At 52.2% G+C, this 13,645-nt stretch overlaps 1 protein-coding gene across 2 annotated transcripts; it reads left to right on the forward strand.

Annotated features, from left to right (window-relative positions):
- The first annotated feature begins 3,110 nt into the window (after window positions 1-3,110).
- TEKT3 (tektin 3) lies at window positions 3,111-12,258 on the forward strand. 2 transcript variants are annotated; one of them, XM_066980315.1, is made up of 8 exons: window positions 3,111-3,275; window positions 5,643-6,250; window positions 6,768-6,851; window positions 8,226-8,296; window positions 8,511-8,654; window positions 9,884-10,106; window positions 10,272-10,426; window positions 11,378-11,898. In XM_066980315.1, the coding sequence occupies exons 2-8, from the start codon at window positions 5,672-5,674 to the stop codon at window positions 11,466-11,468; spliced, it is 1,347 nt and encodes a 448-aa protein (XP_066836416.1). In that variant the 5' UTR covers window positions 3,111-3,275; window positions 5,643-5,671; the 3' UTR covers window positions 11,469-11,898. The 2 variants fall into 2 exon arrangements, with proteins under 2 accessions (XP_066836416.1, XP_066836415.1); XM_066980314.1 differs by lacking the exon at window positions 11,378-11,898 and adding an exon at window positions 11,910-12,258 and having other exon boundaries at window positions 3,114-3,275.
- Window positions 12,259-13,645: the final 1,387 nt, after the last annotated feature.

Raw genomic sequence — 13,645 nt, forward strand, 5'->3', positions numbered from 1 at the left:
CTGACCCCCTCTTATGTGAAAAAAGTCACATGAAGCACATAGATAAAAATGATTCTCTCAGATAATTGCCACTGATTTGTGCAAAATATTTGGTGTATTGCTCACGTCTCTTTCAAAGCATCAAGGTATCTACAGCACGCTTCCACCTCAGAGAAAGAAAAAGTTTCACAAAGCATGTTTTCATCAGTTTTTCTATGAATAGCTCCTGTGTTGGAACTGAATGCAGGATGGGGCTGCAATGCACACAAGATATTTTCTCAAGCCTTTGTCAAGATGGTTACGTGCAGATAGGCCCGCCTGCACTGCAGCATTAGCAGACTCGCTGATGTTGTAGAGTTCATCCCATGTTAAACCAGAGCAAGGGAGGGGAGTCCGGTCCTGTCGGGGCTGCATTTTTGTAGCTGTTTAAGGAAGCCAAAGAAGTGACCCAAAGGAGCTGGAATTAACCACGGATCTGAATTTGGCATTACCTGTCCACCCGCAGAGCACAGAGAGGTGCTGCCAGCAGGTCCAGGAGCTGGGTTTTCTGACAGGTCCCACCAGCAGAATGGTGGCATTTGAGGTGCTGCACGGTGCTTTGGAGGGGCCAGCAGAAGTGCTCGGGCTTCCCCAGCCATGGGAGAAGGTCCTGAGCTCTTCACAGGGCTGTTGGCAGAGGAAAGGGCGTGAGCCCTACATGATCTCCAGTGGCTTCACATGCCCAGAGCCACCTCTTTCTCCTTGCCAAGCTGCTCACCTTTCCCTCTATCTCCTCCAGGTTCGGTGTCCAACCCTGCAACCCTCCTCCTGCTGCTCACAGCCTCTGGCACAGCAGCGAGAGGCTTGGCAGTGGCCATAAACATCTTTTTCCACTGGTCATGTGTAGAGACCAAGGCATCTCAGGACTCACCTGGAGAGTCCTTGGCCCTCCGTCTTTTATGTTCAACTCACAGTTTTCACTGGAACAGGATCCAGCAAAACCCTGGAAAGTCTCATGCATTTCCCAGCCAGATGGAGCCAAGAGCAGGACCCATGGGTGCAGCTCGTCCCTAGAAGCCAGCCTTGCTTTCATAAATAGATAAAATCTTGAAAGCTGTTGGAATCCTAAAGTAGCCCTGGGCCAGGGTGAGCATGTGCTGCCTGTGAACATCCCTGCCCTGTGGTATGACAGCATAGGACACACCACACGTGGTTTAATTTATTTTCAGTTCTTCAAGAATTGATGTGCCTTTTGAAAAGTATTCTGCTATTGCATAGACAATAGATCCCTTTCAGGCAGATAGAGTGTTTGAAGGAGAGAGAGGAACACTCAAAAGCAGAATAAAGCTCTGTGATGGGGCAATGTTCTCTGGACTCTTTGATGGATGCTGTAAAGAAGCTGGATCTGGTTATTTTCAGAAAGGCAACTTACGATCCCAGATGTATTAATAGGCAGTGAGAATGCAGAGCTGTGACAGCAAGATTGACAGCTTTTGGCAGTAGATTTTGTACTTAGGCATCTAAATGTATCCCTTGTAATTCCGGTTTAGCCAAGCAGGCAAACCTGGGCTGGCACCACTGCTTCACGTCAGCCTCACGTTTCCACTCTTGTTTCTTTTTTGGCTCTGGGCTAAAATGGTCAAGGCTTTGGGACGAATGGTGTTCTCACACGTCCAGCAAATCTGGGGATGCCCCACTGGAACTGGGAGCGGGAGTTATGTGACTAGTGCATTTGCTGTTTGAGTCGTAGTCGTAATTAAGGGACCGGGTTTAGTTACTTGAATGAGTGGAAGTGATGTGAGCTGCCCACTTAAATTGGTGTGGTTACTGGAGCATGAGGGGTATCGGGTTCACTTACTGGGTGCAGTTGGTAACTTCTTGCTCTGGAGTCACCCAGCGTGTGAATTTGGCAGTTTTACCCAAGCCTCATCTTTGTAGCTTTTAGGCACATCATAAGCACTTGAAAAGCTGCTGCAGAAGCTGTGGTGGGACCAAACCTTCATCCACTCCAATGTCCCCTCTGTCCCCCTGCAGCACAGTGCTCACGTCCCGGTCTGCTGCCACCGATGCACCCCCCGAAAGTCCCTGCCCTAAAGGCTTTACCCGTGAGCCATTTACAATGCCATCTAATTATTATTGCTTAATTCCAGCAAACGCCTCTGAGGCAGTATGGTGACCTACAACCATCAGTGGCACCCCTTATCGCGCAGTGATTCACCTGAACCAGATCAGCTCGGGCAGGGCTTGCAGGCGGGGATGGATGCGGGGGACACGGAGCTGGGCTGGGTCCTGCCGAGGGGCAGAGGCTGCCCATCGTCTGCTGGAGCGATCTGGTTTAGCTGCAGAAAAGCAGCCTGTGTGCTGAGCCTTTTATTTCAGTTTGATTAAGTTGATTCTTCACCCGGCTAAAGTAAGATGTGTGTTTAAAGTGAAATCAAAGTGTGCTAAACTTTGTATACACGAAGCAGTTGGACTGAATTATTTTTTCTGTCGGATCCTTGGCAAAGAGGCAACGCTTTCTGGATTTCTGCTCACCAGAGGACGTAAAGCATTTTGGTACCGTCTCAGTCTGCAGCTGCAATAGGTGGGAAAATGAGAAGAAACTGACAATAGAGTATGAAAGGACAAACATATTGGCCTGAATATTTGATTTACCATCCACGTTGCTGACAGTCTAAAGTGATAAAATGAAACCAAAGGAAATGTTTTCCCTGGGTAAAGTGTGATGTAGGTGATGTGATGGCCCAGGAGCACCAGTACTAACACTAGGATGTCCGAGGGCAGTACAGGGTTGCCCAGGGGTGGGATCAAGTTGCCCAGCACAGTCACTACATAGCCCAGAGGCTGCACTGGGTTGCCCAGGGGTGGCACTGGGTTAGTCAGAGACTGCACTGGGTGCTGCATCTAGGGCACTGGGTTGTCCAACAGCTGCACTGGATTGCTCAGGGCCAGCAGCAAGTATCCCAGAAACAGTACTAAGTTGCCCAGAGCCAGCACTGAATTGCCCAAAGGCTGCACCGAGTTGCCCAGTGAGGGCAGTAGGTTGCCCAGGGCTGGCACTAGGATGCCCGCTGAGAACGCTGCGTTGCCCAACAGCATCACCAGGTTGCCATAGCAGCTGCAGGAGGTTGCCCAGGCAGAATCCGATCACTGAGCACCCAGCGCCCGTAGCAACGCCCCCCCCAGGTCCTGTGTCCCTGGTGGCCACCGGGTGCTGGGGATGCTGCAGCACCCAGCGCTGCTGCCACCCAGCCCGACAGCACGGTGGTGAGCGACAGCCCCCAGGCACCCCCCGAGCACCCACCCAGGCAGCAGAGGTAAGCGTATGCTTTAACTGGGAGTAATGGGGGTGTTAAAAGTAGATATTTTTCCTAATCCCCTCCAGTTATCATTGGGATGGTACCTCTTGTACCCCAAAGCATGTGCTCAGATGGTCGGGGGCTCCAGAGCATCAGTGTTCAGGGGGGGCAGAAAGTGTCACCTGGGGACAGTTTATCCCAAGGGGGAGGCAGGAACATTTATTTCAGCTGGAAATGCAGGGAAATACAACCCCAATCCCTTCCCAAGGGCTTTTTTCTCCTTTTCTAAAGATACATATATCAGGATCCGAAAGGGAATAATTTATGTACGGGGTGGGAGCCAGGGAAGCTGTCTCCTCTCTGAAGGCTGTTTCTCAGGTACAAAAAGTGGCACTGAGCTGGGCGAAGCCCAGCGGGGACAAAAGAGCTGAAGGGACGGCTTTGTGGGAACCGGCACGCACAGAGGTTTTTGTTGGACCCGAGCACAGACATTTCGTCCTCGGTTCTGCCAGACTGGCTTCGTGTTTGCAAATGTATTTTTTTTAAACCCGAGGGTGTGAGTTTCCCGCTGCCTGTCCCAGCGCTGCTTGGGCCAGGTCAGACCCCGGGGCCGAGGCTCGGTGCCCGCAGCTCTGCTGCTCTGGACTCAGGTACTGGGGCAGCCCGGGCGAGAGTGGCCAAAATTGGGCACAGCTTGAAAATACCATCCGCAAAATTCAATGATTTCCCAGCTGCAGGCTGTGCACATTTCCCCTCTGACTCATCCCTATTTTCCTCTGACTTACCCTAGCTGCAGGACCTGTTATTCTCCTGTATTTGCCATGCATTTATTTAATAGCTGCATTTTGATCAGCGTTCGCATGAATGCGTCAAACCATTGCAGGCACCGGAGACACAGCAAGTGTCATCCACTGCCAACAGCCTGGCATTGCGACCAGGGTGCAGGACCCGCTTGTCTCTGCCTCTCCCATCCATCTCTTTTTAATCCTTTTGGTAGCAAGCCTTGAGTTGTTGGTCCTGCCTCTTGTAGAGGTGCTCTTTGTTGCAGAGTCGACTAGAAGCAAAAACCCCTCTCTTTCCCAAGGGTTTTATAATTTCAAAAACAGGCCAGCCTCTCTCAGCTTGCCTACTCATGCAAATTGATCAGGGTAGCCCAAGAGCAGCAATTAAAGCTCGTCATGTGATTGCTTGTGTGGACATTTTGTTCTAGAATAACAGTTCATTGCATGTCTATTTTTAAAGGGATAAAGTTGACTGCATGCAGTAACAAATGGGATTTAGCAATGCCCCGTGTCAAGACCCTTGCCATCCATGGGCCTTGTGGCACGCTGGTGTCCCAGCCTTTCCCCAGGGCTCTGGCCAGGCTGGGTGGGACGTGGATGGGATGGTGTTAGGGGCAGGACTTGTCCCTGTACCACAGCAGCAGGCTATGATGGCCGTGGTGACTTATTCTGCCTGTGGGTGACACTTGCATCCACACAAGAGCTCCGTATCAAGCACAAGAAACCCTCCTGAGCATGTGTCCTTGGGTTAGGTGCTCTAGGCACTTTTGATGGCCCTCTGCCTTGTATTTCTGATCTCACCTGGCTGAGGAGCTCCCCCCACACAGGGCACCCAGTGCCCTCACTGGTACCAGTCTCCCTGGGCTGCTTTGTTTTGGGTTACTGCCTCAGGTTGTCGACATTTACAAGCTGCCCCCAAAAGACTGTGGGATGATTTCTCCTTTCCAAGTGCATTTATTTGACATTGGCTGCAACACAGACGTTTTTCTTCCTTTGCAAGTCAAGAGAGATGTCTTTTTTTTAAGTAAAATTGGTGGTGTTTTTTTTCAAATTTGAGTGCAGTTCTGCACAGCTCAGCTTGCCTGCAGGCTCCTCGTTTGAGCTTCTAATGCAAGTGAAGGTGCAGTGAGGACAGAGTCCGTCACCCACAAATCACGCTGGGTTGGTAGCAGCTGCATGTCCAAAGGGACACAGCTATCGGGGCCGGTAATGGAACTTTTAAAGGGAAAATCACATCTGGAGCACTGTAAGATCAGCAGTTATGCCAGCCAAAAGAAACAAATGAACAGCAGAGAATCAGCAACTACAGTTTCACTGGAATGACAGATTTAAGGAAAATGAAGGCATAATATCTGTCACTCTCCTCAGCAGCGATGATTTGTTTCTCTCTGCTTTTCAAGATCTGACACCAGATACTAACAACAAAGCCAAATCCTTGTATATACAAGTGCTCGGGATGCTGTCAGGAGGGATTTGCTTTCGAGAGCTCTAAGCCCGTTTGGGCGCTGTGTGGGTGCTGTGTGCTTGCTCTCGGTGTTGTACGTTGCTTGTGTTGCTGCAAGAAATGCTTGCTGAGCGCGACTCCTGCCTCCTCCCCCTGCAGGACCCCTGCCCTAATAGCAGCGACCAAGCATGGAGCTCGTCGGCTCGCCCTTGACGGCAACTCATGCCCACCCGAGATCGACCCCCACCAACTTTCTGCCTGCCATCAGTACCATGGCTTCGAGCTACAAGAACCGTTTTCCTTACTACCCCTTGCCTCAGAGCTTCAGCCTTCCCTGGGCACCCAGCGCCTACTATAGGACGGCTGCCATCAATCCCACTTTGGCTCCCTTTTCTGGCAGCGCCCAGGGGCTCACCCCCAGCAAGATGCTGCCGTTCGTATCCAACAGGACGTCCCTCTTCACCCGGTACACCCCCGACGACTGGTACCGCTCCAACCTCACCAACTACAGGGAGTCGGAGACGTCCCGGCACAACTCGGAGAACCTCAGGGTCGACACCTCCCGCCTGATTCAGGACAAGTACCAGCAGACAAAGAAAACGCAAGTGGAGAGCACCAAAAACCTGGGAGAGCGTGTCAATGACATTGAATTTTGGAAGTCGGAGCTCTGCCACGAGCTGGATGAGATGATCGGGGAGACCAACGCGCTCTCCGACATGAAGAGGCGGCTGGAAAGAGCCCTGGCGGAGACCGAGGCCCCGCTCCAGGTGAGCGCTGTGCCCAGCGGGCTGCACGCTGCAGCCTGCTGCTGAGACATCTGCAGCCGTTCAAATGTCTAATTAAGTTTCACTGGAGCCCCGTAACGTCTAGAAAGTTTTTATTAAGGGACCATTAGTTAAGTTAGCAATAAACAAGCCCCTCGCCATCTGCTGCATCCCCTATCAGCGCATGCTGAGCACATCAGAACACTATTTGCTTAACCAAATATTTTTGTAAGCAGTGTATCCAACATCTTGGGCTGGGATAGGAAAGCCCGTGTCCTGCTACGTGGCTCGGGTGAGGTCAGCTTCCAGCCGGACCCAGGTCCCTGCACCCAGCTGCAGGCGCACCAGGGCCACGTGTGCTCCTCGTACGATGTAATGCTGATGTTGCAGCTCGGCTGCTTCTTGTCAGCTAAACCCTGCCCCGGCCACGTTTTTCCTCTCTGTGCCCACCTCCAATTTCTTTTCTGTTACGTTACTTGAGGAGGGGAGCCTGTTCCTGCAGCATGGCATGTCCCAACAGGTCGCTCAGGAGTGCTTGCTCCACCGGGAGAAGAGGATGGGCATCGACCTGGTGCACGACAACGTGGAGAAAGAGCTCTTCACAGTGAGTCTGGCAGCACAGATCACATGTTGTAGCTCCTGCTGCCTAAACTGCCCTAACTGGCTCTTGGGCACTAAACCCCTGAGTCCCTGAGCCAGAGGATGGCGTGTCCATCAGCAGCACGCCCACATTTTGGGGTAAGAATTTCCCTAATAGAGAAAGGACTTGCTGAAAAGCAGCTGTGTCTTTGTGCAGCATGCAAAGGTCCTGGTCCCCCTTCAAGCAGTTTGTGTCCCCGTCTTCTTGCCCAGTGTCCTGCACCCCAGAGCCCTGCCCGGGCAGCACCTACGTGCATCTCAGCACACACAGATATGCACGTACAGATATAGGGGAGGCAGTGTGTGGCCGACAGCTTCTCTCCTTTTCCCAGCTGTACTAGCCAGTCTAATAAAAATATTACATCTACCCCCAGCTTTGCTTTGCTCAGAGCAGCGCGGCTGCAGCAGGACTGCCACTCTGTGTACTTAAGCAGTACATTTTATAGAAACCATAAAAACGTGCACTCCTGCCTGCCTTTATATAGTCTGCTTTAAATTACGAATAGAAGCAAACAAGATCAGAGTTGGCACAGAAGATGGGATCCTAACCCAGGGTACAGCAAAGCACAATCACTGCGAGGGCCTCGTGAAGCTGGGAAGGAAACGGCAGCCCCTGGGACTGTGAAGCCACTGCTCTGTTAGAAGATTTTTTCTTATGAGTCAGGCCCTAAAAAATTAGCAGATTGGTTTAAAGGTCATGAGATTTTAGGAAAATAATCAGAGTTGGTATCTTTATAATGGCTGTTTGAATTTCAAGTGTTGAGGACGCATTTAGGCCATGCTTTTCAGCTGGTTGTTACAAACAGGAGGGCTTAAAAATTACTTGTTTTGGAGCCTCCTGATCACCGCCTCCAGTATCTGGGGCCGCACAAACGTGACGGAGGTGTGCTGAGGTCAGGAGAGTGGAGAGCAGCCCATGCCTTCCTCCAGCCTCATTCTTAGAAGTGGCTGGGAATTCACAATCAAGGAAAATCCATCTCCTTGTCCCATTTGTATGGGATCTCTCCTGGGGCAGAAAACATTCTGGGAGCAAAAAGGGCAGGTGCTGATTGGGGATGGTTGTGCAGCTCATCCAGGTAACTGCTATGAGCAGTCAGACCAGGTCAGGATCTGGCCCTGCTGCCACGGTGTGGCACTAACCATTGCTTGGAGCGGATGTCAAGATGAGAAAATGCTTGGCCACCCCCTGAAAGTCAGGGCAAAGGCTGTGGCTGTGGCCATGGCACTGTCCTGTCCCCCTCCCGGTCACTGGACCAGGGCTGGAGAGGCCCGAGGGGATGAGTGTGACCAGGACCAACGTGTGTGGACACTGATGTTGTTGTGCTTTGTTTCTGCCCAGGAGGTGGACGTCATCAGGTCGTGCCAGGAGAGGATGCAGCGCTTCCTGGACAGGGCGAAAGCCCAGCTCGCGTAAGGGGCAGCTCCCAGCTCGTGCGGCAGGGCTGAAGTGACTTTGCAGCTGTAAAGTGAACCCCCAGCAGACCCCCACCCTTACCCCATCCTGTAGATGCAACCCCCTCTGTCAGCCCCGTACAAACGAGCAGCGACGCTCGTGGGAGCCCCCAGTCCCGGGGGAACTCCCCGAGCCACACAGGACACTGACAGCTGCTCTTCCATGCCAAAGGTCCAACAGGGCGGCCCAGCACGAGCTGGAGAGGGACCTGGCCAACAAGCAGACAGCCCACCGCATCGACGACAAGTGCCACCACCTGAGGAACACCTCCGACGGCATCAGCTACTACCGCGGGGTGGAGCGGGTCGATGCCACGTGAGTGCACTCCGGTGCTGGGCTGCGGGTCCCAGGGAAGTGGTGGCACTCCTGGCACGGTGCTGGCTGCCCTGGCACAGCACCGGCTGTCCCGGCACGGCACTGGCTGTCCCCAGCCCCTGTGCCTCGGTGTGGCACATCCAGCCCAGCCCTCTGTACTGGGAGGCACAAAGAGTGAGGTTTAGAGAGTGAAAGCCAAATGAAATGCGTCCCACCTAATTAAACATTATATCAGGGTGCAGAGATCGGCCTGAAAACGGATTCAGCTCAGCACCTCGCCGCAGCTCGTTAGGTCTGTGCACGCATCGAAGGCTGCTTCCCGAGTGCTCTTCGTTGACGTAAACTCTGGGGGCTCACCCCTGCTGGCAGAGGGGCTGGCAGGGAGCCCAGGTGGCACAGAAGATAAAGGAGTAGAGAGCATGGTCCCGGGACAGAGTTCAGCTGCTTTTGGGTGCCAGGAATTTGGCTTTGGCTCTGCAATAAATGAACGATGACCTAAAGCAGCACTCGCAGAGATATGCTGCGAGTGGCAAAGGGCTCGGGGGATAAATCTGCTGCGCACACAGACACATGTAGTTGTTGGGGGGGGGGGGGGGGGGCAGGGATTGATTAGTTTTTTTCTGGTGCTTGAATAATTCTTCACAGCAGAGCTCAGACATATTTAGACAGGCAAATGAATTGCAAAGGATTGATGCTGAAATTCAGAGGGGGTAAAATGTGCAGAGGATCAGCATGTTTTAAATGGAGCTTATGTGGTATTTGAGGCTTTTGTTGACCTTGTTCTGGACTGCTGCACAGGCGTGAACTCCATCCCAAGTGCACAGACAGGGAATCGAGTATTATCTAATGCTCGTTCAGTTTTGTATGAAATTGAGATAAGTTATGAGCAAAATGAGTCAGCTGCAGTCTGTGTGTTGTCACAGAGCTGTGAATCACTTGGCACTTTAATGCCATTAACATGTAAATACGTCGTCTGATTAAAATCTCATTTTTTCTAAGGGAATCTATTGTTTGTGTGAGCCTTCATAATTATCGCAGCGTTGTCATGGATGTGTCAGTATTTGATAAGCTTTATGGGATGAATGGTGTCCAGATGTTCAATTTTCATGTGGTCAGAGAGCACGGATCCCTGGAAGGCTGTGTTTAACCCGACCTGGTGGCATTCCTGCCTGCCCATGGGCAGCTCCAGCAGCATGGGGCCACCAGGAGCCTCCCCTTTCCTCCCGCAGCATCTCGGTGCCGGATTCCTGGGCCAAGTTTACGGACGACAACATCCTGCTCTCCCAGAGCGAGCGGGCGGCCTCTGCCAAGCTGCGGGACGAGATCGAGAACCTGCTGGTGGTGACCGCCAACGAGATGTGGAACCAGTTCAACAGCGTGAACGTCGCCTTCACCAACCGCATCGCTGAGACAGCCGACGCCAAGAGCAAGATTCAGACCCACCTGGCGAAGGTGCCCTCAGCCTTTCCCTTCTAGTGTAAAACGATCGCTTCTCAGTGATGCCTCCCAAGCAAAAACCTCCATGCAGACCTGGCCCAGGTCCGGGGAAATGGGAACCGATGCTGTTATTTGAGAATGCACTTTTTAATTTATGCACCTGTTTCTTTTTCATGCCAGACGCTGCAGGAAATCTTCCAGATCGAGATGAGCATCGAAGCCATCCGAAAAGCCATTAGGGACAAAGTGCCTCCGCTAAAAGTCGCTCAGACCCGGCTGGACGAGCGCACGCGGAGACCCAACGTGGAGCTGTGCCGGGACAGCGCCCAGCTGCGGTAAGGCAGGAGCGTGGGGCTGGCAGCACCCGTGAGGAGTCACCGGTGGTGCCCTCAGGAGCATCACTGGGTGACAAAACTGCTTGGGGTTTTTTTTTCTTTTTGTCTTTTTTTTTTTTTTTTCTGTATAGTCCTTCTTTAAATGCATTAATATAATGGAAAGCACTGAGCAAACATCCCTGGGTGCTGGGAGAGCTTTGCACCCATGGAGGAGGCTCTTGTGCGATCGCCACACCATGGCCAGGTACAGCCTGATGCTACCCCATGAGGGGCTGGATTGATCCCACTTGGATAAATGTCCTCTTCCCCTTGGTTGGATGTGCCCTGTTTGGAAGGATAAGCCTCTTGCTCCCCCATAGCACCACCTTGAGAGGGCTCAGCGCCTTCCCCTGGGGTAACAGTAAGAAAGGTGCAACACAAGGAGAAGCAGGTAGCAGCAAGAGCTGTCCTCACCTGCCCTGGGGACACTGGAAAACAAAAACTCTCGAGTGCAGGATTGCAGAAGGCTCCTGGAAGACTGGGGCAGGCTGCGCAACTGCTTCTTGGCATTTCTTCAAGGTCTTATCTGCCCCGTCAGCAGGAGAGGCTTGGCCAGGGCTTCCTTCCGTGCCTCCTCCTCCTCCTTCACCCTTCAGCCTTCCAAGGTTACCAAGCACTCTGAAAGGAAGGCAAGCCAAAACCAGCAGCTTCCCCAAAGAGGCAGAAGTGAGGATGTTTCACAGATAAGGGAATTGTCTCCCTGGCCCCTGGCTGTGACCTTGCTGCTGCTGCAGGCACAGAAGGGAAAACAAACCTAAGCTGGCCAACTTACTGCGCAGGGGCTGGTGGGTTTGTGAATCTGGAGGGGTCTTCCCCTTTTTCAGAGAAAGGAAGAAAACCTGGGGAGAGCTCAGCTGCCTCCTGCTGTGTGTCTTACCCGTCCCGATGCCAACTCTGCTCTCCTCTCTTTAGCATCACCCCGACGCTGTCCCCGCCTGGAGGAGAAGCCAGGCACCCAAGGGTGTCCGGAGCAGCCACCCCCGTGCAGCAAGGAGGGGGCTGAGCTCCCTGCCTGGGCTGCCTCTCGGCTTGAACCGATGGGAAATCTTTGAAAAGTAATTTTAAGCTTTCTCAGCACTCTTGACCCTCTTTAGCATCTCACTTGCTCTTTTTTTTTTCTGTCTTCCACTAGTTTCACATTCACTTTTAGCCTCTCGCAACTCTCCTCTGCTGCTGGCTGTGTGTCTTTGGGTGTGGGGAGGACCCTCTCCCGGGGAAATCCAGGAGGGTGAACAGACAAAGCCGCAAACCCGAAGGGGAACAGGAAACCACTGGGGCTCCCTGCCCTGGTGCAGCCTCCTGTCCTCAGCTTTCACGCGGAGGAGCAGCCCAGCCCTCAGCTTTCACGCACAGCTGCCAGAAAACAGGGTCGATTTAATCTGACCTCACCGAAGGGGGAAATCCTTCTGCCTCCATGCTCACGGGGTTTCTTGCTGTTCCCCAGCCTCGTCAATGAGGTCCACGAACTCGATGAGACTATCCAGAGCCTGCAGCAGTGCCTGAGGGATGCCGAGGACACGCTGCAGACTTTGGTCCGGGCCAAGGCAGTCCTGGAGCACGACCTGGCTGTCAAAGCCAACTCTCTCTTCATTGACCAGGAGAAGTGCATGGGGATGCGCAAGAGCTTCCCCTGCACGGCGCGGCTGGTGGGGTACGTCTAGGCTGGGCTCAGCCCCGCTCCCCCTGCCTGGTGTGGGATGTCTTTTCAGTTCTGCTAAAAAGCCTTGAAAATCCACGGTCAGACTTCCTGATGGAAGCTCTGAGTAGGAATTAAATGGTCAGTTTGTGTGTTACACCGTCTACTGTTTTTTTTTTTTGCTCCTTCCACTGCTCGTTCAGAGCATGTCGGTAGATGAAAATATCCCGTGTGCACAGAGAGCAACTCCCCCCCCCCCGCCCAAGGGATTCACCCCTCCCTTTCAGTCAATGATTTTAGGAGAAAAAAACTGTCCGGTCTTCCTCCTTTTGAGTCTGTCTGTGGAAAAAGCACAAGGGAAGTAACGGCAGTTGTCAGAGTAATTAGATGTTGACATCCATAATGTATTTTTAACAGTGCAGCAGAAACACAAGCTATCCTGAGAAGAGTTGCAGTATCTTCCGCCCATAAACAGGAAAACTTGCATTTTAAGCTGGTTTCTGATGATAATTTTCTTGCTTTTGAAAAATCTAAGTGTCTTCTAATATGACAGCATGGGGAAGTAAAAAAAAAAAAAAAAAAAAAGGAAAAAAGTAAAACAAGGAAGTATTTTTGACCAGCTAATCGATGAAAATGTGGTAGTTTTAGTTTTGTTCTAGGTACAAATTGGTTCTTAATTTAAGCTCTCGGGTTTGGTTTGTAGGTGGAGACACCAAAATCCCAAGTTCTGCACCTTAGACCCCATAAAACCCAGAGGGGATCAGGAGGGAGGGCACAGGTGGGTGATGTTAATTGCATCTGTGCCTGATTTTTTTTTATTTTCCTAAAGAAAAATTTAGGAGGAGGTTGCATATCATTCCCTTTACTCCAGCTTTAGTGTTGTGTCTCATTTCAGTCTGTTCACCCTCCTGAATAATTGTCTGCAGGAGTGGGCTGTGCCCGTGTTCTGCCCTGTTTGACTCTCACCATACCTGCTAGAGACGTGCCGAGGGCCGTGGATAGGGGGAAGCTGAAATAAGGCATAACAGAGGCCATAAACACTTCAAACTGCAGGAAACTATTCAACCTCTTTCCAACTCCTTATCCCCTTCTAAAAATCGCCAGCCCCCAGTTTGGGCAGAAACGAAGCGTCTGTTCCACCCTCAGCCTCGAGGCCGCCTGTGTCCCTAGGGACAGGCGTTGGGGACGATGGGGAGCAAGGAGCCACGGGGCCCTCACGGGCTCCGTGTCAGCCGGAGGGGAAATAAAACATCTCTCCCAAGTGCTGACATGAAGCTGTCATGATCATTAAACACCATGAGCGGCAAAGTCGCCAGCCAAGAGTTTCTTCATCGGCACGTTTGGCAGCGTGGACAGAGAAAAGGGTTTTTGTCCAGCCCTTTTGGAGTGCCGAGCACCGAGGGAAGTCCCTTGGCACAGTGATCATGCAGGGATGTCCCTTTGGGGCTGTACTGTATGAAAAGGAAATCAAACAGAGGCCTCAAGAACAAGGACCAGAAGCAGATGGTGGTGCTCGTGCTGGGCTCTCTCGTAGCCCTGGTCAT

This window comes from Anser cygnoides, chromosome 19, assembly GCF_040182565.1.
Source record: "Anser cygnoides isolate HZ-2024a breed goose chromosome 19, Taihu_goose_T2T_genome, whole genome shotgun sequence".
NCBI lineage: Eukaryota > Metazoa > Chordata > Aves > Anseriformes > Anatidae > Anser > Anser cygnoides.